Raw genomic sequence first — 17,136 nt, 5'->3', positions numbered from 1 at the left:
TAAAAAACAACCAAAAGAGTTTTCCGTGACCATGGCTCTTTGCTCTTTGCGTACCATAGCTCATCAACTGTCTTAGGCAATTATTGTTCTAACCAACTGGCTTTTGTTATAATTGACACTTGACTTCTACCTTGGTCTACAGCTCCCTCTTGGATTAGCTATTTAGCTGACCGTTGACTCATAACCACAAGATCATTTCACCCCTACACATTCGGCCATAAATTTGAGGTTGTAGTTCTCTTCTACACTATAAATATAGGAAGAGGAGGAGGAGGAGGAGATCAAGTGAGGAGACGCAGACGACCTGTGTTTGTGAATCACAACCAAATCAGATTAGAGAAGTAACCAAGATGAGTCGTTTCAGTAATATAAACAAGCACATGGTGACGCTTTTAATTCTGATGATGTGGGTTGGTGAGTTCTCATCTGTTATTACTGTTGATGCTACGAGGCATGTTCGAATTATAAACGAATTGGGTGAAGGTTATGTACTGACGATTCATTGCAAATCAAAGGATGATGATTTGGGTGTGCATGACCTTTCCTATCAAAAGTATTTTGAGTGGGGTTTCCATGATAACTTGTGGGGAACTACACTCTACTTTTGCCGCATACAATGGAGAAATGCAGATGTGTATTTTGATATTTATGATGAAAAGAGGGATCGATTTGGTTGTTGTGAGCACTGGTGGGCTGCAAAAATGGATGCGCTTTATTCTGTGAACCCCAAAACTGGTGCAGCTACTAAAGCTTGGCTTCGCTGGCATGGCAATTGATGTGTAATTGTAGTTGAGGAGATCAGATCAGGTTCAGGTGCGCGAATAATCTATCTGGGACGCTTCCGCTCCTGATCCTGGCATTTGAAATCCAGTAAATCTCTCTCTAATAAGCATTGGAATTTGGACACCTGAACTTGGCCTCTTAGATGAGCCACCCTACCTATTTAATTAGTTTCTCTTTGTGAAAATAAAACAAAACCCGGTTTATTATAAAGAAATGAAATCCTATCTCTGTATTACAATTGAGTGATTAATTTTCTTAGACTCACCCCCTACATGAGAGTGAGGAAGCCAAGGGGATAGTGCAGCTGGTTAGCAACGAACTTGATACGAGCCATAAACTCAGATGTCCTAAGTTCGACTCCCACTAGGCACACCTTGGGCCACTCACACGGGGGTGTTTATTGCTCTTCACTGCTTTCAGTGAAAGTTGAATGGTTCTCATTCAACCCCAGTATGACCCGGTCCATGAGGTTGTGGGGTCAGTATGGGCCCGCAAGACTAGTCAGGTCAAAGGCTTGGACACCTATCGTTAGCAAAGAGAGAGAGAGAGAGAGAGAGAGAGAGTTAGATGATATTGCACAAAGAATTAGAATAAGGTGGATTAGGGGTGTCAATTGATCGGTTCGGTTTGGTTTCGGTTGGGTTGAATCGGTTTCGGTCTAGGAATGATGGAGACCAAAACCAATCCGTTAAGGAACTTCGTTTTCGGTCGGTTTCAATTACGGTCCGGTTTGGTTTTGGTTTTTTTCAATTTTTCAATATCGGGTTAATATCGGTTTAAATCGGTTTATTAGTGATCTTGAGCCATAATAAAATCTTACATTCATAACTTGTAGCGACAAGATTCGACCAAAAAAACACTTTAAATTTATGATTAAATCATAGTTTATCATTGTAAGGGAAAAATAATTAATTTGAGACCAATGGATAACAAATTACTAAGAAGATAACTAATTCTGAAATGACAAAATGAATCCTATGATCCAATCATTCATTTAACTAGGGGTGTCAATTCGTGGCTCGACCAAACTAAACCGATCGAGACAGACCGTTTATAGACCGGCTTGGCCCGGACCGTTTATTAAACTTGTCGGGCTTGAGCCTGGCCCGTTTACAAACGGTCGGTCTCGATTTTGCTACTTGGACTGTCTGGCACCCGACCGAGACCGACCGAATAACACCCATTCGAGACCGATCTATTTGTGCACTGGCCTAGCCCGACCCTTTAATGATTGTAGAATACCTATTTTACCCCCAAATTAAAGAGTAAAAACTAAAAAGTAAAGACATGTTCACATTTTAAATAATGGTTATATTTGGTATTATTTATTGATTTATTGTCATTTTTTTGGGCTTGTATGAGTGGGCTGGAATATAAGAGCACATTTTAAAGAGGGCCCGTTTAAAAACCGGTTAAAGCCCGTTTAACATTAAACATCTTCGTAGCCCGATTAAGGCCCGACTAAAGCCCAATTAAGGTAGCCCGATTATAGCCCGAGGCCGACCGACCGACCGAATATAAAGCATACCATGCCCTTAATAACTAAGCCCGATTAGTTAAATGGGCGGACACGGTGCAGTCTGTGAAAGTCTTCAAGCCCGATTAAGCCCGACCAAAACCGGACCGGCCCGACCGGTTGACACCCCTACATTTAACTATCAAACTAGTTTTCTATAATGAACAAAGAAATCAATGGAAGCATTATTACAATTTACAAATTAATTTCTCTATTCATAAACCTCATATTCAATGATTTGTAACAATTCCTTACAATAAATAATATTATCACTAATATTATAAAAAATGGATAGTCAATTCACCAATTATAATCTCATAATCATTTATTTTTATATCGGTTTCATTCGGGTTGGTTTCGGTTTGGTTATTGGTCGGTTCGGGCTAGGTTTTGACACCCCTAAGGTGGATGAAATGAAGGGATGCATTTGAAGTGTTCTGTGATCAAGAGATTCCCTCAAAAGTCAAATTATAATTTTATAGGATAATTATTTGGCTAGCAATGATGTTTGGTGAAAATTGGACAATAAAGAAACAAAATATAAACAAACATAACTGAAATAAAGATTTTGGGATAAATGAATGATAAAACTAAAACAGATAAAATATCAATTTTTTTTTTCTTTTTTCAATGATAAGATATGTATGTAGCCACCTCATTTAGTTGGGATAAGATTTCTTAGATGGTCAATCTTAATCCCAAAATCTTTCTAAATGTTCTGGAATCTTGAAATCTCTCTTTCCATCTCTTTGTTTCTTCCTTCTCATATCTCACAAAGTCTCTCCCTTCTATGAATTTGCTATCCCCTAAAGAAGACCTCTCCACATACTCTCTCACCGACGTCTTCTAGTAGTTCTAATCTACACTCACTTAGGAACTAAATATTTTAGGCAACAAAAACTCTGTAATCATGGGATATGTGGGTCCTATTGTAAATTAATTATTTGGCTGAGTTTTCTTTCCTCTTCATCTTCTATTGGATTTTTTTTTACTATTATTATTATTATTTTATTTTACTAATGATGGGTATCCAGGCCTTCAGCCTGACTAGTCTCACGGGTCCATACTTACCCCACAATCGTATGACTAGTTTATACCGGGATCAAATGAAAACCATTTAACTTTCTCTGAAAGCAGTGAAAAACACTAAACAACCCTGTGTGATTGGCCCCAAGGAGGTAAGAGGAATCAAACTCAGAACCATACGTTTCCTGAGATGAAGGTCCCTTGCCAACTCCGCTATCCCCTGGGGTTCTATTGGAAATTCAATCAAAGATATTACCTACAAACCTACAATAATGAACCTAAAACCTCACAATTTCTCAATCTCACATTCTTATAATCTTGAAATCTTCGAGTCTAGCAGAAAAACCTTTCTATAAGATTTTTCTTTATAATTTTAATTTTAATTTTTAATTTTTAATTTTGTCTTCGAAATCTCTATTCTAAGTTTGTCAGTCTTTAACTTATAGGTTTCCCTTGCAGGCTGAAACCTTATCATTGCATGTTCCTCCAAATGAAAATCCAGGAATAAAAGTGTTCCATTAAATCTAATTCGTCACAATTGTGAAGGATATGATTTTCATATATGATCAACTAGAATCCCCATCATACCACCCGAGGTCATAATCCTCATCACCCTCTCACCTCCCATTATCCTATCAGAATACCCAACCTCCCACATAACATCGTTTTCTTACCATCCCACTTTTTATCCACAATCTCCACCATATTATCCCACCTCCTGATCTTTGTGTGGTTTAGGATCAGTGTATGATCGATCCCCTTTTTCATGAGCCCGATAAAGAATGGGTGGATGGCTATAGTTGGAGTGACATTCTCACATTATCAAAATATCCAAGCTTTACCTCGTCAACTGGATAGGTGAAAGTTTTGGAGAAAGAATGTCCAAGAATGAATCCTACTTCAATGATACGTTCTGCCAAACATGAAAAGAATCCTTTGCCGGTGATTGAAGAGGTCATAGATGAGTTACTCAAGGCAATGATGACATTGGCAGTTGGTGAGAAAATCAAAGACTAGGCTTGTTTGATCCATATAACAAGCAATACCGAAGATAAGTCCGACAATGTCATCAATGAACTTTGAGGATATAATGCAGAATCAGACCCTATGGAGGTGTTCTGTTCAATACGCTTAGAGTATTATGAGCACGTTGTCACGACCTTGGACCTTTCTAAGCAACCGCGCCGGCACTTAGCACTCCCACTAGCACTAAGTCAGCCTAACCACCCTCCTTAAGGGATTTGGGAAGAGAAGAAGAGAACACAAGAGTGAGCTTGGAAAGAATGAACTTGTATTGCACTAAAGAACTCTTGAGTACAAGGCTTGAGAACTCACTTGCTTGGTGCCTTGGCTAAATGAGGGCACCTCTATTTATAGGCACTCCTAGTTACAATGAATGGCTAAGATATGTACATGTGTCTTACATCCAACGGTTGGGGAGGAAACTAGAAGCTTCCCACCTCCTTAGTGGAGAACTCTAGAAACCTCCCATAATATTTCCTTATAAAATATCTAGAGTTCCACACTTTGGTAGAAATCTCTAGAAACTGGGCCTCTTACTAAGCCATTGGGCTTGGCTTGTGGCCTTCAGTGGGCAGGCTGTGACACTCTCCCCCGCCTAAGTCGGCGACGTCCTCGTCGCCTCTTCTTCGTGGAACCTTTGTATGTGTTCTTGGAACTGCCATAAAGAGTCGGCGGGTTCCCAACTTGCCTCGCTCTCTGGTACCCCCTTCCACTTGACTAAGTACTCCCTACTAGGAGGTACGCCTCGCCTTCAGATGATTCGGTCAGTGATCAGGTATTCTGCCTCCTTGTCATAGGAGGTGGTGATAGCCATTCGTGCTCTTGTTGAGGTTCCACGACTTGGGTCTTCCTTGTCTCCATGGTATGGCTTTAATAGGCTTGCATGGAAGACTGGATGGATCTTGAGCTTAGGAGGTAGGCTCACCTTATAGGATTCTTTGCCCACCTTCTTGGTGATTTCGAATGGGCCTTTATACCGGTGCACCAGCCCCTTATGTACCTGCCTTAGGGACTTGAATTGTTGGGGTAGAAGCTTCACAAGTACCAAGTCCCCGACCTTGAAATTTTCTGGTCGCCTCCCTTTGTCTGCCCATTTCTTCATCTTCTTAGTGGCCTTGCCTAAGTATGACTTAGCCACATCTAGCCTTGCTTGCCACTCTTTGGCAACCTTAAACGCCGAAGGGCTCTTCCCCATGTAGCCGGTCATTACCGTGTTTGGCGTTAAGGGTTGTTGTCCCGTGGCAATCTCAAATGGACTTTGGTTCGTGGCCTCACTTCGTTGGAGGTTGTAAGAGAACTGAGCCACATCAAGCAACTTGGCCCAGTCATGTTGGTTAGCACTCATGAAGTGCCTCAAGTAGAGCTCCAACAAGCTGTTAATGCACTCTGTTTGTCCATCGGTCTGGGGATGGAAGCTTGTTGAGAAGTGTAGTGACGATCCCAACAACTTGAATAGCTCCGTCCAGAACCTCCCTGTGAAGCGAGGGTCTCGATCACTTATTATGGATTGTGGCACACCCCAATGTTTGACGATGTGCTTTAGAAATAACCTTGCCACTTCTTCCGCCGTACAATCCCTTGGTGCCGCCACGAATGTGCCATATTTGGAAAATCTATCAACCACCACCATTATTGATCCATATCCTTCTGACTTGGGTAGGGCACTGATGAAGTCCATAGAGACACTCTCCCATGGTCTTTCTGGTATGGGAAGTGGCTCCAGTAGTCCCCTGGGTGGTTGTTGCTCTACCTTATCTTGTTGGCATACAAGACAAGTTCTCACATAGGCCTCTATGTCATCCCGCATCTAAGGCCAATAGTAGGCCGCTTCCAGTAATGCCCGCGTGCGCCTTTGTCCTGGGTGGCCAGCCCATTTAGTGTCGTGGCATTCACGAATGAGGTTCCTCCGTAGGTTACTCCACTTAGGTACGTAGAGTCTCCTCTTCTTAGCATAGAGCAAGCCATTTTGCTCCCAAAATCTTTGTGTCTTGCCCTCCCGTGTAAGGGAAAGTAAGCTCTTAGCCACAGGATCATGTTGGAGGCCCTCTTTGATCAACTCTAGAAGTTCCCCCTCCGGTTGGCTAAGAGAAGCTAACTCCGCCTTTCTACTAAGCGCATCAGCCACCTCGTTGGCCTTACCCAGCTTGTATTCGAAGACGAAGTCAAACTCTGCCAAGAAGTCTTGCCATCTGGCTTGCTTAGGACTCAACTTCTTTTGGGTTTGAAAGTAGCTAGTGGCAACGTTTTCCGTCTTCACCACAAACTGTTACCCAAGTAGGTAGTGTCGCCACGTCCTTAGGCAATGCACCACCGTGGTCATCTCCTTCTCATGGACTGTGTAGCGCCGCTCTGTCTCATTCAACTTACGGCTCTCATAGGCAATAGGGTGCCTTTCTTGCATCAACACCCCACCGATAGCAAAGTCAGATGCATCTGTGTGCACCTAAAATGGTTTGCCATAGTCGGGTAGGGTAAGCACTGGTTCCCCCATGACAGCCTTCTTTAAGTCCTCAAAGGCCTCTTTGCATGCGTCTGACCATAACCATGGTCGGTTCTTCTTTAGTAAGTCTGTAAGTGGAGCTGCCCTTCTTGAGTAACCTTGAATGAACCGCCGATAATAGTTAACTAAGCCAAGGAAAGACCTTAGCTCAGTCACTTTAGTTGGTGCCTCCCATTCTTGGATAGCCTGCACCTTGCTCTCGTCCATTTGTAGGGTTCCACCTCTAATCTTGTGACCAAGGAACATCACTTCCTCTTGTGCAAATGCACATTTCTCCTTCTTGACATAGAGTTGATTGTCCCTTAATTCCTTGAATATGATCTTCAAGTGTTGAACGTGCTCCTCCAATGTGTTGCTATAGACGACGATGTCGTCTAAGTACACCACCATGAACTTATCGAGGTAGGGGTGGAAAATCTTGTTCATAGGGTGCAAAATGTAGCCGGGGCATTCGTGAGTCCAAACGGCATCACCAAGAACTCGTATGAGCCATATCACGTCACGCATGTTGTCTTTGGCTCATCACCTTCCGCAATGCGGACTTGGTAGTACCCCGATCGTAAGTCTAACTTGGTGAAGTACCTTGCCCCACCAAGTCTATCAAATAGATCTGCTATCAAAGGAATGGGATACTTATTCTTGATTGTTACCTTGTTCAATGCCCTGTAGTCGATGCATAGCCGAAGCGATCCATCATGCTTCCGCTGGAAAAGAACCGGGGCACCATAGGGAGCTTTAGAAGGGCGAATGAATCCCGCATCCAACAATTCCTTGAGTTGCTTCCTTAGCTCCTCCAATTCTGGCGGTGAAATTCTATATGGTACCATTGCTAGTGGCTTGGCGCCTGGCTCCAACTCAATGGCATGATCCACCTCCCTCCTAGGTGGAAGTCTCTTGGGCAACTCGTTTGGCATTACATCCTTGAACTCTTCGAGGACCTTCTCGATTGGCTTGGGTAGCACCTTAGTTGGACCGTCTTCCTTAGACTCTAAGAGTGCTGCCAAGTATGTTGTCTCCCCCTTCTTAACTCCTTTCTCGAGCTGTATAGCCGAAAGAAGTTTTGGGCCATCCTTGGTCCCATGTATAGTTGGGACCATGCATGGAGCTCCTTCCTCCATAATGCAAACCGTGCTGATAAATGGCATGGGTATGGCCTTAACCCTTCGTAAGAAATCCATGCCAAGCACTACTTGAAAATCATCCATGGGCACTATCGACAAGTCAACCGTGCCCTTCCATGTCCCAATGTTTAACTCGACCCCTCGAGCAACACCATGTATGGGACGGGCTTGGGAGTTGACGGATTTAAGCCATCCTCCCTCCTTGATCCCTTTAAGTCCAAGTCTCTTCGCCTCTTCTATTGAGACGAAGTTGTGCGTAGCACCTGTGTCTATCATGGCACGAGTGGGCTTACCTTTGACATGCACCTCCACGTACATTAGCCCTTTTTGTGAGGTTGTGGCATTGATCTCTGTCTTAGCCTTGATGGAACTTAGTTGTTGTAGGGACCCCATATGCACCTCATCGTCTTCTTTCTCCTCGAGTAGGGCATTAAGAGCCTTTCTCTTTGGGCAATCCCTGGCCCAATGGGAACCATCACACAAGAAACACTTATCCTTGGGCGTGAACTTATCCCTTTTGTCTTGCTTGGGCCTACCCTCCTTGTTTGAAGATGGTTTATTGCTAACTTCCTTGGGAGGGTATGTCTTAGGCCCCTTCTCTCCCCCACCTTTCCCATTAGTACCCTTCTTGGCCTTAGAATTGTCATCTCTCCTAAACTCTACCAATGACTCTGCCGCTGTGATGGCTGAGGCAAGGTCCTGCACACCTCGGTGTTGTAGTTCTTGCGTAGCCCAACCTTGGAGGCCATCCATGAAGTTGAATAGGAGTTCCTCCTCGGTCATACTCGGGACTTCGAGCATTAGGGTAGAGAATTCCTTCACATAGTCCCTAATAGAACCTGTGTGTTTAAGCCTTTTAAGGCTCTTCCTAGCCAAGAAGGTGGCATTCTCGGGATAGAAGTGTTTCTTTAACTCAGTTTTGAAATCATCCCAAGTGTCTATGGTGCACGTACTTCTCTCTATATCGGCATGCTTTCTACGCCACCATAGAGTTGCATCATCAGTGAGGTAAAGAGTAGCGGTCTGTACCTTTGATGCCTCATCATTAAGTGCCATTGCCTCGAAATACCTCTCCATGTGCCATAAAAAGTTATCGATTTCCCGTGCATCTCTCTTCCCAGGGAATGGCTTGGGCTTTGGCACCTCCATTCTAAGCACTTCTCGTGAGGTAGTAGCTCCCCCGGCCACCGCCCTTTTACACAAAGCCCAATCCTCACGTACCTCGGCAACACAAGCTTCTATCTTGGCCAACGCCTCCCGCATTTGATCCTTGAAGGTGGAAATGTCCTCCCACACATGAGCCTTAAATGATGCAAACTCCTCCTTTTGGTCATATGCCATGGTGTTGAGAGTACTCAATAGGGACTCCTTGANCTCAGCAACACAAGCTTCTATCTTGGCCAACGCCTCCCGCATTTGATCCTTGAAGGTGGAAATGTCCTCCCACACATGAGCCTTAAAGGATGCAAACTCCTCCTTTTGGTCATATGCCATGATGTTGAGAGTACTCAATAGGGACTCCTTGAGCTCTCCTTCGAGCTCCTCCCCACTTAGCTCTACAACATCAAGGCGTCCCTTCACCTCGCCCATTGCTAGCTCCACCCGAGCTAAGCGCGACTCCATAGCACAACCAACATCTACGGACTTGTCTTTGCTCCTCTTTTGCTTCCCAGTGTTGGGGTTTCCCTCCCTTCCACGGTTCTGCTCACATGTTGCAATGTCGTGTACCTTTGAAAGGTTAGACATAATGGTTATCCCACAAGCTTGGCTCCCTCGCAACCGAAGCTCTGATACCACAACTGTCACGGCCTTAGACCTTTCTAAGCAACCGCGCTGGCACTTAGCACTCCCACTGGCACTAAGTCAGCCTAACCACCCTCCTTAAGGGATTTGGGAACAGAAGAAGTGAACACAAGAGTGAGTTTGGGAAAAATGAACTTGTATTGCACTAAAGAACTCTTAAGTACAAGGCTTGAGAACTCACTTGCTTGGTGCCTTGGCTAAATGAGGGCACCTCTATTTATAGGAACTCCTAGTTACAATGAATGGCTAAGATATGTACATGTGTCTTACATCCAACGGTTGGGGAGGAAACTAGAAGCTTCCCACCTCCTTAGTGGAGAACTCTAGAAACCTCCCATAATATTTCCTTATAAAATATCTAGAGTTCCACACTTTGGTAGAAATCTCTAGAAACTGGGCCTCTTACTAAGCCATTGGGCTTGGCTTGTGGGCCTTCAGTGGGCAGGCTGTGACAACCTGCTGCCTTCATTTTACGGTGATTCACTCCCTGCACCACCCCTATGTTGATATATTTTGTCTGGTAGAAAAATCTTGATGAATTGGCTGTGACCTGCTGTGGGCCTTGTGGGGTGGCTATCTGCCTTTCCGGGATGCCCTACTGTTCTCTCTCTCTCTCTCTCTACTAGTTTTGAAGTAGAAAACTCAAAATTTCCAATTATTCTCTCGGTCTTTTTTTTTTTTTTTTTTGAAATGGAATTTGGAAACTGTAGTTTATCGATAGCAGCTAGACATGATTTGTTATTAGTTAGTTTGTGAGAATGTAAATGGTGGAAAGAATACTCAAAATTAACTAAGCTCAGACAAAAGATAGTTTTAACTCTGGCACATTGGCGTTTCTTAGAATTTAGCTTTGGTCCTTTGACCTTGTTGTTGCTATACTCGGCACTTAGACTAATTTCACCTCACTTCTTGTCAGTTATGTAGGTCAACTTTCTTCCTTTTAATCATTGGTTAAGAGTTTTAATTTTCTCAATTTACATGAATATACTATCATTTTTTATTTCAATTTTTTTAAAACTATAATTCGTATACTGTTTATTTATGTCTATTTGTTTCTTTTTTTTTTTATCATAATATTTATTATTTTTACCGATTTAAAACCCGTACCGTCAATTTATAATTTTTTTTTTTACCATTCCTGTTTCTGCTAACAATGTTTGGGAAAGAGAATGAAGCCTGTTCGACCCTTGGTAGGTTAGTCAAAGAATGATGAGTGATAACACATGTACATGACATCATCCATCCTACGTCTTGAGAGGATCATCATTGTTCAGTCCATTAATGGCTTACCTGTCTCCTCCAGATTAAGGACACATGGATTCTTCCTCAGCCACACAACCTATCAACTCTGCTTCTATCATTTAATTTTTTGTCCTATTTAAAGAAGAAAGACGAGAGAAGAGCAATGGGCATCAATAATTTAATCATATCCCACTTGTAGTCGTGTCCGGATCGTGTTGATGAAACAGAGAGAGACACTTCCAAAATGTACACAAGAGGACAAATCAGCAAAAATGAACGTACGAGATTTAACTGTTGGACATAAAGGATTTCTCTTTATTAAGACCAATTTGAGTTTAAAAGGGGCAAAAATTGAAGATTAAGAAAAAAAAAGGGAGATTGAACTCAAACAAGACACATAAATAAGGGAAGATGGGATTGTGGGAAATATTTGTGGGTTTATTGAATCTTCTGTGAACTTCAATGTCCTTACTAATAAACTTTCATGGAGCCCTAATTAGGGACAATTCCTCTGATCAATCTAGTGTGTGGAATGCAAATATGTTTTCTAAGGATTAATCGAAACCAGAACAGCTATGGACCTCGCTTTAAGGACTGGGCCTGATAGAGCTGATCAGTTTAACAATTGAGTACGAATATGGAAGATACTCAGTTCTATCTTCAAGATTTCCTCTGACTGCTGGTTGGAATAGTTGATGCAATTGATCTGTAATCCAAGAGATATCCTTGGTTTCAATTATATCTGAAACCATGTGTAAAACACAACCAATTGTCAGACCATATATTAACCTTATCACCTGTACCAATTTGTCGTATCAAACCCTTTTCTAGAGCTTTCCTATCCTCTCCGAAAGACCACGCCAACCCTAAAAGCCCTTTTTTACAGCAATGTTTTCTATTTAATTTTTAGCCCTGCTACCACCTGAGAGCAAATACCAAAAAAACCTGAGTTAGTACTCTCTCTCTCTCTCTCTGCTTGCTTCACCAAAATGTTGGGGATGTGCTATCCTCACCATACTTCATTGCAGTCAAAAGATGAACGAAAGTTCCTAAAACAAAGCTTTGATGGTTACTCCTATAAGGAATTTGCTGATTTAGATTTGTTTCGCAGATGCTTCTACCCTCATGATTGGCAATATGATGAATTTTACCCCAAATGGGAGAGGGTGCTTAAGTCATACATTGGTGAGGATGGGTTGGGGGTGCCTATGTTAGATCGGCTCTGGCAACATGTCCTAGCAAGCACCGGCGGTAACCAATCGGACCCCAGCCAATTATACAAGAATGCAGTGGGAAGAGTGGAGATAAAAGCCAGAGCTGTCTATATTGAAGAAGATATCATCAAATGCAGTAATGAAGAATTCCTGCAAGTAATGACAGAGCAAGGTTGTTTCATACTACAAGTAGCCTTGTGCTCTTTGGGTGGTCCAAAACCCTTAGGTTATCCTCCAGATGATCCACTCTTCGGCGAAAAGAGATGGAACAAGGAAGTCATCAGATTTCTTGTGAACAGGTATATTTTTTCTATCAACAATCAAATTTCATTAGTAATCCTTGAGGCGTTGATGAAACAGGGATTCTTCCAAAAGGTACTCAAATCAGGAAAATGGAAGCGACCCAATGACTTGGCAAGGATGGTTTTGTATGATTTCTTGGTAGAACCAATGTTAGAACACCAAGTGAAGAGCCAAGGAAATTATATGATGAGACTTCATGGGCTTTTTCACAAGAGGATGATGAGCCGTCGTTGGCATCAAGAACAACCTATTACTCTTCGCCAAGCTCTTTGGTTGCTATTGACTGGACCAGGCTCCTCCCATGGCCGCGGCGCCAACCATATCGAGGAAGGTGATTACCTTTATACCAACTTCCCCACAGTACGGGGTGCGATGGAGTTGCAAGCAGCGGGAATCAGTTTCAAGAGTGAAGAGGGAATGGGAACGAGACAGATAAAGTTCAAGAAAACAATGTTAGGGGGTTATCTTTACCTCCCCTGCATCTGCATGGAACCTCATACTATGACATTGTTTCAGAAGGTGATCAATGATGAAGTTGAATTTGAGCTGGATATAAACCGGCGTTCAGTTTCTGCTTATGTAAGTTTAATGAAAGAGCTCATCCGTAGTCGTGACGAAGTCAAAGTTCTTGTCACACAAGGTATCATTGAGGTTGATCCTGAATATGAACAACAATTGCCGGATGCGTTATTGAAGTTGCAGACATCGGAGGTAGGAAACAGCCACCATCTTGTTGCCGTCCGGCGTCAGATTTGTAGGTATGTGAAGCCAAGTATCCGGACTAAGATAGTGAATCTTGTTGTCATAGGATTTTTTTGTGCCTTGGTGCAAACCATATTCAGTGTCCTTAGCTATATTCACCCTCTCAACAACTGATAGAGAGTGAAAAATGGATGAAAATCTTTCATGCTGCTATGTTTTTTTTTCTAAGGTTATATAAATTGTCCTTTGTGTAGGATATGTATGGGTTTGTCTAGTTTTTTGTTACCCTTAGGTAGATAACAATGCATTATAACCTATTTTTTATTCTTTTACCCATAAAGAGAATCTCATGATTGGTTGAGAGGATGCTAAAAATGTGATTGTACTTTTAACGTAGAAAAAATTTAATAAGTATACACATGACAATATGCTTACGTGGGACCCACTACATTCACAATCAAAATGGGCAACACTTCAAACAGTAGGCATAGAATGTATAAAAAAATTATATATATATTTTTTTAGCTGAAAGTATAAAAATCGATTAAGTGATGAGAAAAAGGGCACTTTACCAAAAAAAAAATGAGACAAGGAGATTTTTTTTTTTGTTATTTACATCCAATAGAATTACCTAATGAGACTTTACTCACACACAAGAGGGGAGGGGGATGATAGGAAAGGGGATCCATTCATGGTATCCTTTTAAAGTCTCTCTTGTTATAGTGGGCCCCCACCTCCTGAAGCGTCAGTGTCACCTCCCTCGAGTCCGGTGAATCTTCATGTATGTGAACGTTCTTGGTCTGTGGATATGACATCTATTTTCTCTCTCCTCATTTAATAGATGCCATATCTATTGATCAGGGACATTCATGTACATTCACTTATGTGAAGATTCACCACTCATGCTTTCCCTCCCCTTCCCTCACCTCTACTTAGGTGCCGCTTTGAAATACGTTCATTACATGTGATGTTCATCCGTGAAAGAGAGAGAAAAGTTGGTTATGTTTCAAAGAAACATGAGAAAGAAACCACCAAAGATTCTAAGGAGATAAGGAACTTCGCACTACTCAATGACTTTAGATTCACAAACTTGAAAAGCAGATATACAGCTTGATGGGGTCTCTAAAGTCTAGAATGAAAGGTTCTTTCAATGGGTTATCATGGGAACTTAAGGGGTTTCATCTATGAAGTGGACGATTGTAAGAATTATGTTTTGAAGCACAATACCAGAGCCTGAGTCCTTGACATGGATGGCGAAGGAATGATAAAAAGATGGGATTAATTCTGGACAGACGCCAAAAGGGGTTCTCTCCATAAAGGTCCCTGCCATGGGGTGTCCGGATTCTCTCCAACCTTGTGGTGCGGATCTGATGATTGGAGGGCTTTGGAGTGCATGTAGATCTCCCGAACTATCAGATGCATGCTGGAGGGGCTAGGGGGAGGCCCTCCCAGCCATCAAATGTGCATCGAAGAAGATCTGATTCTTTGATGGGTCGTCTGATAATCTCGACAATGCATTGTTGTTGGCGGCAATGGGTTCCATCAAAAATTCTTTCTCAACTAACAAGAGAGGGAATTCATCTCACCTTTTTTTCCAAAAGGGTGCAAGACTAATAGTGAATAAGAAAAATTTAGCACTGGTCATTCATTTCCTGACACTATTTTTAGATTCACCCCTATTAAAGGGAAATGTAGCGAAATTTCCGTACTTTAGTAACAAATATATGCAATCACTCTCCTATGTGACCATATCATTAACTTCAAATCATTCCACATTTAATTATAAAATTTCACTTTACTTTGTATCAAAAACCCTTTACTATAATATATAAAATAAAAATTACATATAAAATGTATTATTACTAAATATGATTAAAAAATTAAATAGCTTATACAATCACATTTGCTCACATAGGATAATGATTATAAATATTTTTTTTTTTAATTTAAAAATTTTACTTCTTTTCCTTTTAAATTTCCCTTGCAAGCAAACGGAGCTCCATATTAAATTCCTATGGTCTAACTACATGTTCCGTTCTGGTCTTCAGGAACAAAAACAAAGCATAGGCCCACGGAACGGCTGGACCCCTATTCTGGCGATGTGGCACAACAGTTTGAAAAATCTGAAACACTGGACCCAAAAAAAAAAAAAAAAGAAGGAAGAGGATATGATGTATTGGCCAACTTTGAAATTGGAACTCTAATTTAGCCAACTTTGAATGTCGCTATGTTTCTTTTATTTTAGGCTAATGATAGAATGCTTCCAGGCGTTTGAATTATTTTTTACATTTTTATATAGGAAATTTGTGTGTATTAAGAATATAAAAGACATAAAAAAACAGAGAAGGCAATTGCTACAAATTTTTTTGGGCTGACCAAAAGAAAAGAGAAGATGTCCCTAAATCAAGTAGGACAAATTCTGTAGCACAATTTATGTAATATAGAAAATAAAACTTGTGCAATTGGATAAAAGATGCTATTGAACAGTTCAGTAACCCAATCATGGGAGCAAAGATAGAATGATGTACTTTTCGTGCGATGAATTTGTCACAGAGAACTTCTCACGACTAGATGGGCCAGGTTTCTAAAGACAACATGACCACCGTATCATTTGACTCCGACGATTCCTCTGGAAAATCCAAATGAGTACCCTCTATATTATCAACTCGATGGATCACCTCTACACTATGGTTCAACTGATCAAGAACGATTAAATTTGATTCAATTTGATTTTATTTCAAGTGCATTTGATATAAATGCCCTATTGATCCCAATTTCTCCTAGTTAAGGATCGAACTATTTAGAATCTACCCGGATTTTTATAGAACCTTGTATTGTATTTTAATGGGTCAGCAAACCATAATGATTTTTCAATCAGAATGTGCTTCTATAATTTCCACATTGCAATTTAGATGAGGCTTAAAAAATTTGGACTGATGGATCATACAAGTCAAATTTCAGAGTGCGGTGGAACAATAACATTTCGCATGGCCTTTGCACCAACACCGTTGCCAATAATAATGCATAAAATGCATCAACATGGCTAGGACTTTTTTTATTTTAAAAGGGGTGTAGTTAGGTGTGTAAGGATAATTTTGTATGGACCTATGTCTAGGCATAGGAGCCACATAAATAGGAATCCACATCCTCTGTAGCGAGCAGTGAAGTGGTGAGCATTGAATGACTGAAAGCCTCTGACATATACCTCAAAAGACTCCCAATCACCCGATGCTCACTACACTAATATAGCTGCTTAGACGATTTTTTTCACACGACAGATAGATAGCTTTCTGTTTCCCTAAAACTTTTACTTCTTTTAGATCTTCAAATAATAAATTCCAAATGGGATATCACGCTGACGGCAACATCCACCGGGCTGAATAATTATGGTTGTTTTATGAGGATTTGTTTTTGTGTGTTTTTTATTATTATTATTATTTATTTATCATAAGAATGTTTGTTTTATGTGTCATGACGTTTGAAAGTGACTGGAGCCTCTTGGGATAATTTCGTTGGTCGGCAGGTTAAGTGACATCATTTATCCTACATCTTGAAAGATCTTAAAAGCATTCGTATATTTAATCTCAGGAAATAAGAGGTTATGTTTATGTAAGAAAATAAATCAACTTTTACTGAAAGCAGTGAAGAGCACTAAACACCCGTATGACTGGCTCAAAGTGTTCCTACGAACTTTCATTGAAAGTAATGAAGAGCACTAAACACCCATTTGTTTCATGAATTGTTGAGCATTCAACGGCCAACTTGGACTGCACACAATGTCTAGTAACTTGAACTAGTGATGATGCACAATATGGCTTATTGTACCAAGATTGCACATAATGTGTCTACAAAGAAGGTAAAACAAATTGTTGAATGTGCTGCTCAGTAGGGAGTGTCAACCGG

General features: G+C 41.3%; 2 protein-coding genes across 2 annotated transcripts; both read left to right on the top strand.

Annotated features, from left to right (window-relative positions):
- The first annotated feature begins 289 nt into the window (after nucleotides 1-289).
- Nucleotides 290-901, top strand: LOC122070983 (S-protein homolog 5-like). Its single transcript, XM_042635244.1, has one exon. The coding sequence runs from the start codon at nucleotides 351-353 to the stop codon at nucleotides 774-776; it is 426 nt and encodes a 141-aa protein (XP_042491178.1). The 5' UTR covers nucleotides 290-350; the 3' UTR covers nucleotides 777-901.
- A 10,974-nt stretch (nucleotides 902-11,875) lies between these two features.
- LOC122071004 lies at nucleotides 11,876-15,383 on the top strand. The gene is made up of 2 exons (XM_042635276.1): nucleotides 11,876-13,289; nucleotides 15,282-15,383. The coding sequence occupies exons 1-2, from the start codon at nucleotides 12,004-12,006 to the stop codon at nucleotides 15,298-15,300; spliced, it is 1,305 nt and encodes a 434-aa protein (XP_042491210.1). The 5' UTR covers nucleotides 11,876-12,003; the 3' UTR covers nucleotides 15,301-15,383.
- The last annotated feature ends 1,753 nt before the right edge of the window (nucleotides 15,384-17,136 follow it).

Source organism: Macadamia integrifolia, unplaced genomic scaffold (assembly GCF_013358625.1).
Source record: "Macadamia integrifolia cultivar HAES 741 unplaced genomic scaffold, SCU_Mint_v3 scaffold_170A, whole genome shotgun sequence".
Taxonomy (NCBI): domain Eukaryota; kingdom Viridiplantae; phylum Streptophyta; class Magnoliopsida; order Proteales; family Proteaceae; genus Macadamia; species Macadamia integrifolia.
This window is presented reverse-complemented; position numbering and strand designations above follow the sequence as displayed.

Bases quoted from the DNA above. Each gene is read 5' to 3' on its own strand.
- LOC122071004 (XM_042635276.1), top strand. From the start codon at position 12,004: ATGTTGGGGATGTGCTATCCTCACCATACTTCATTGCAGTCAAAAGAT.
- LOC122070983 (XM_042635244.1), top strand. From the start codon at position 351: ATGAGTCGTTTCAGTAATATAAACAAGCACATGGTGACGCTTTTAATT.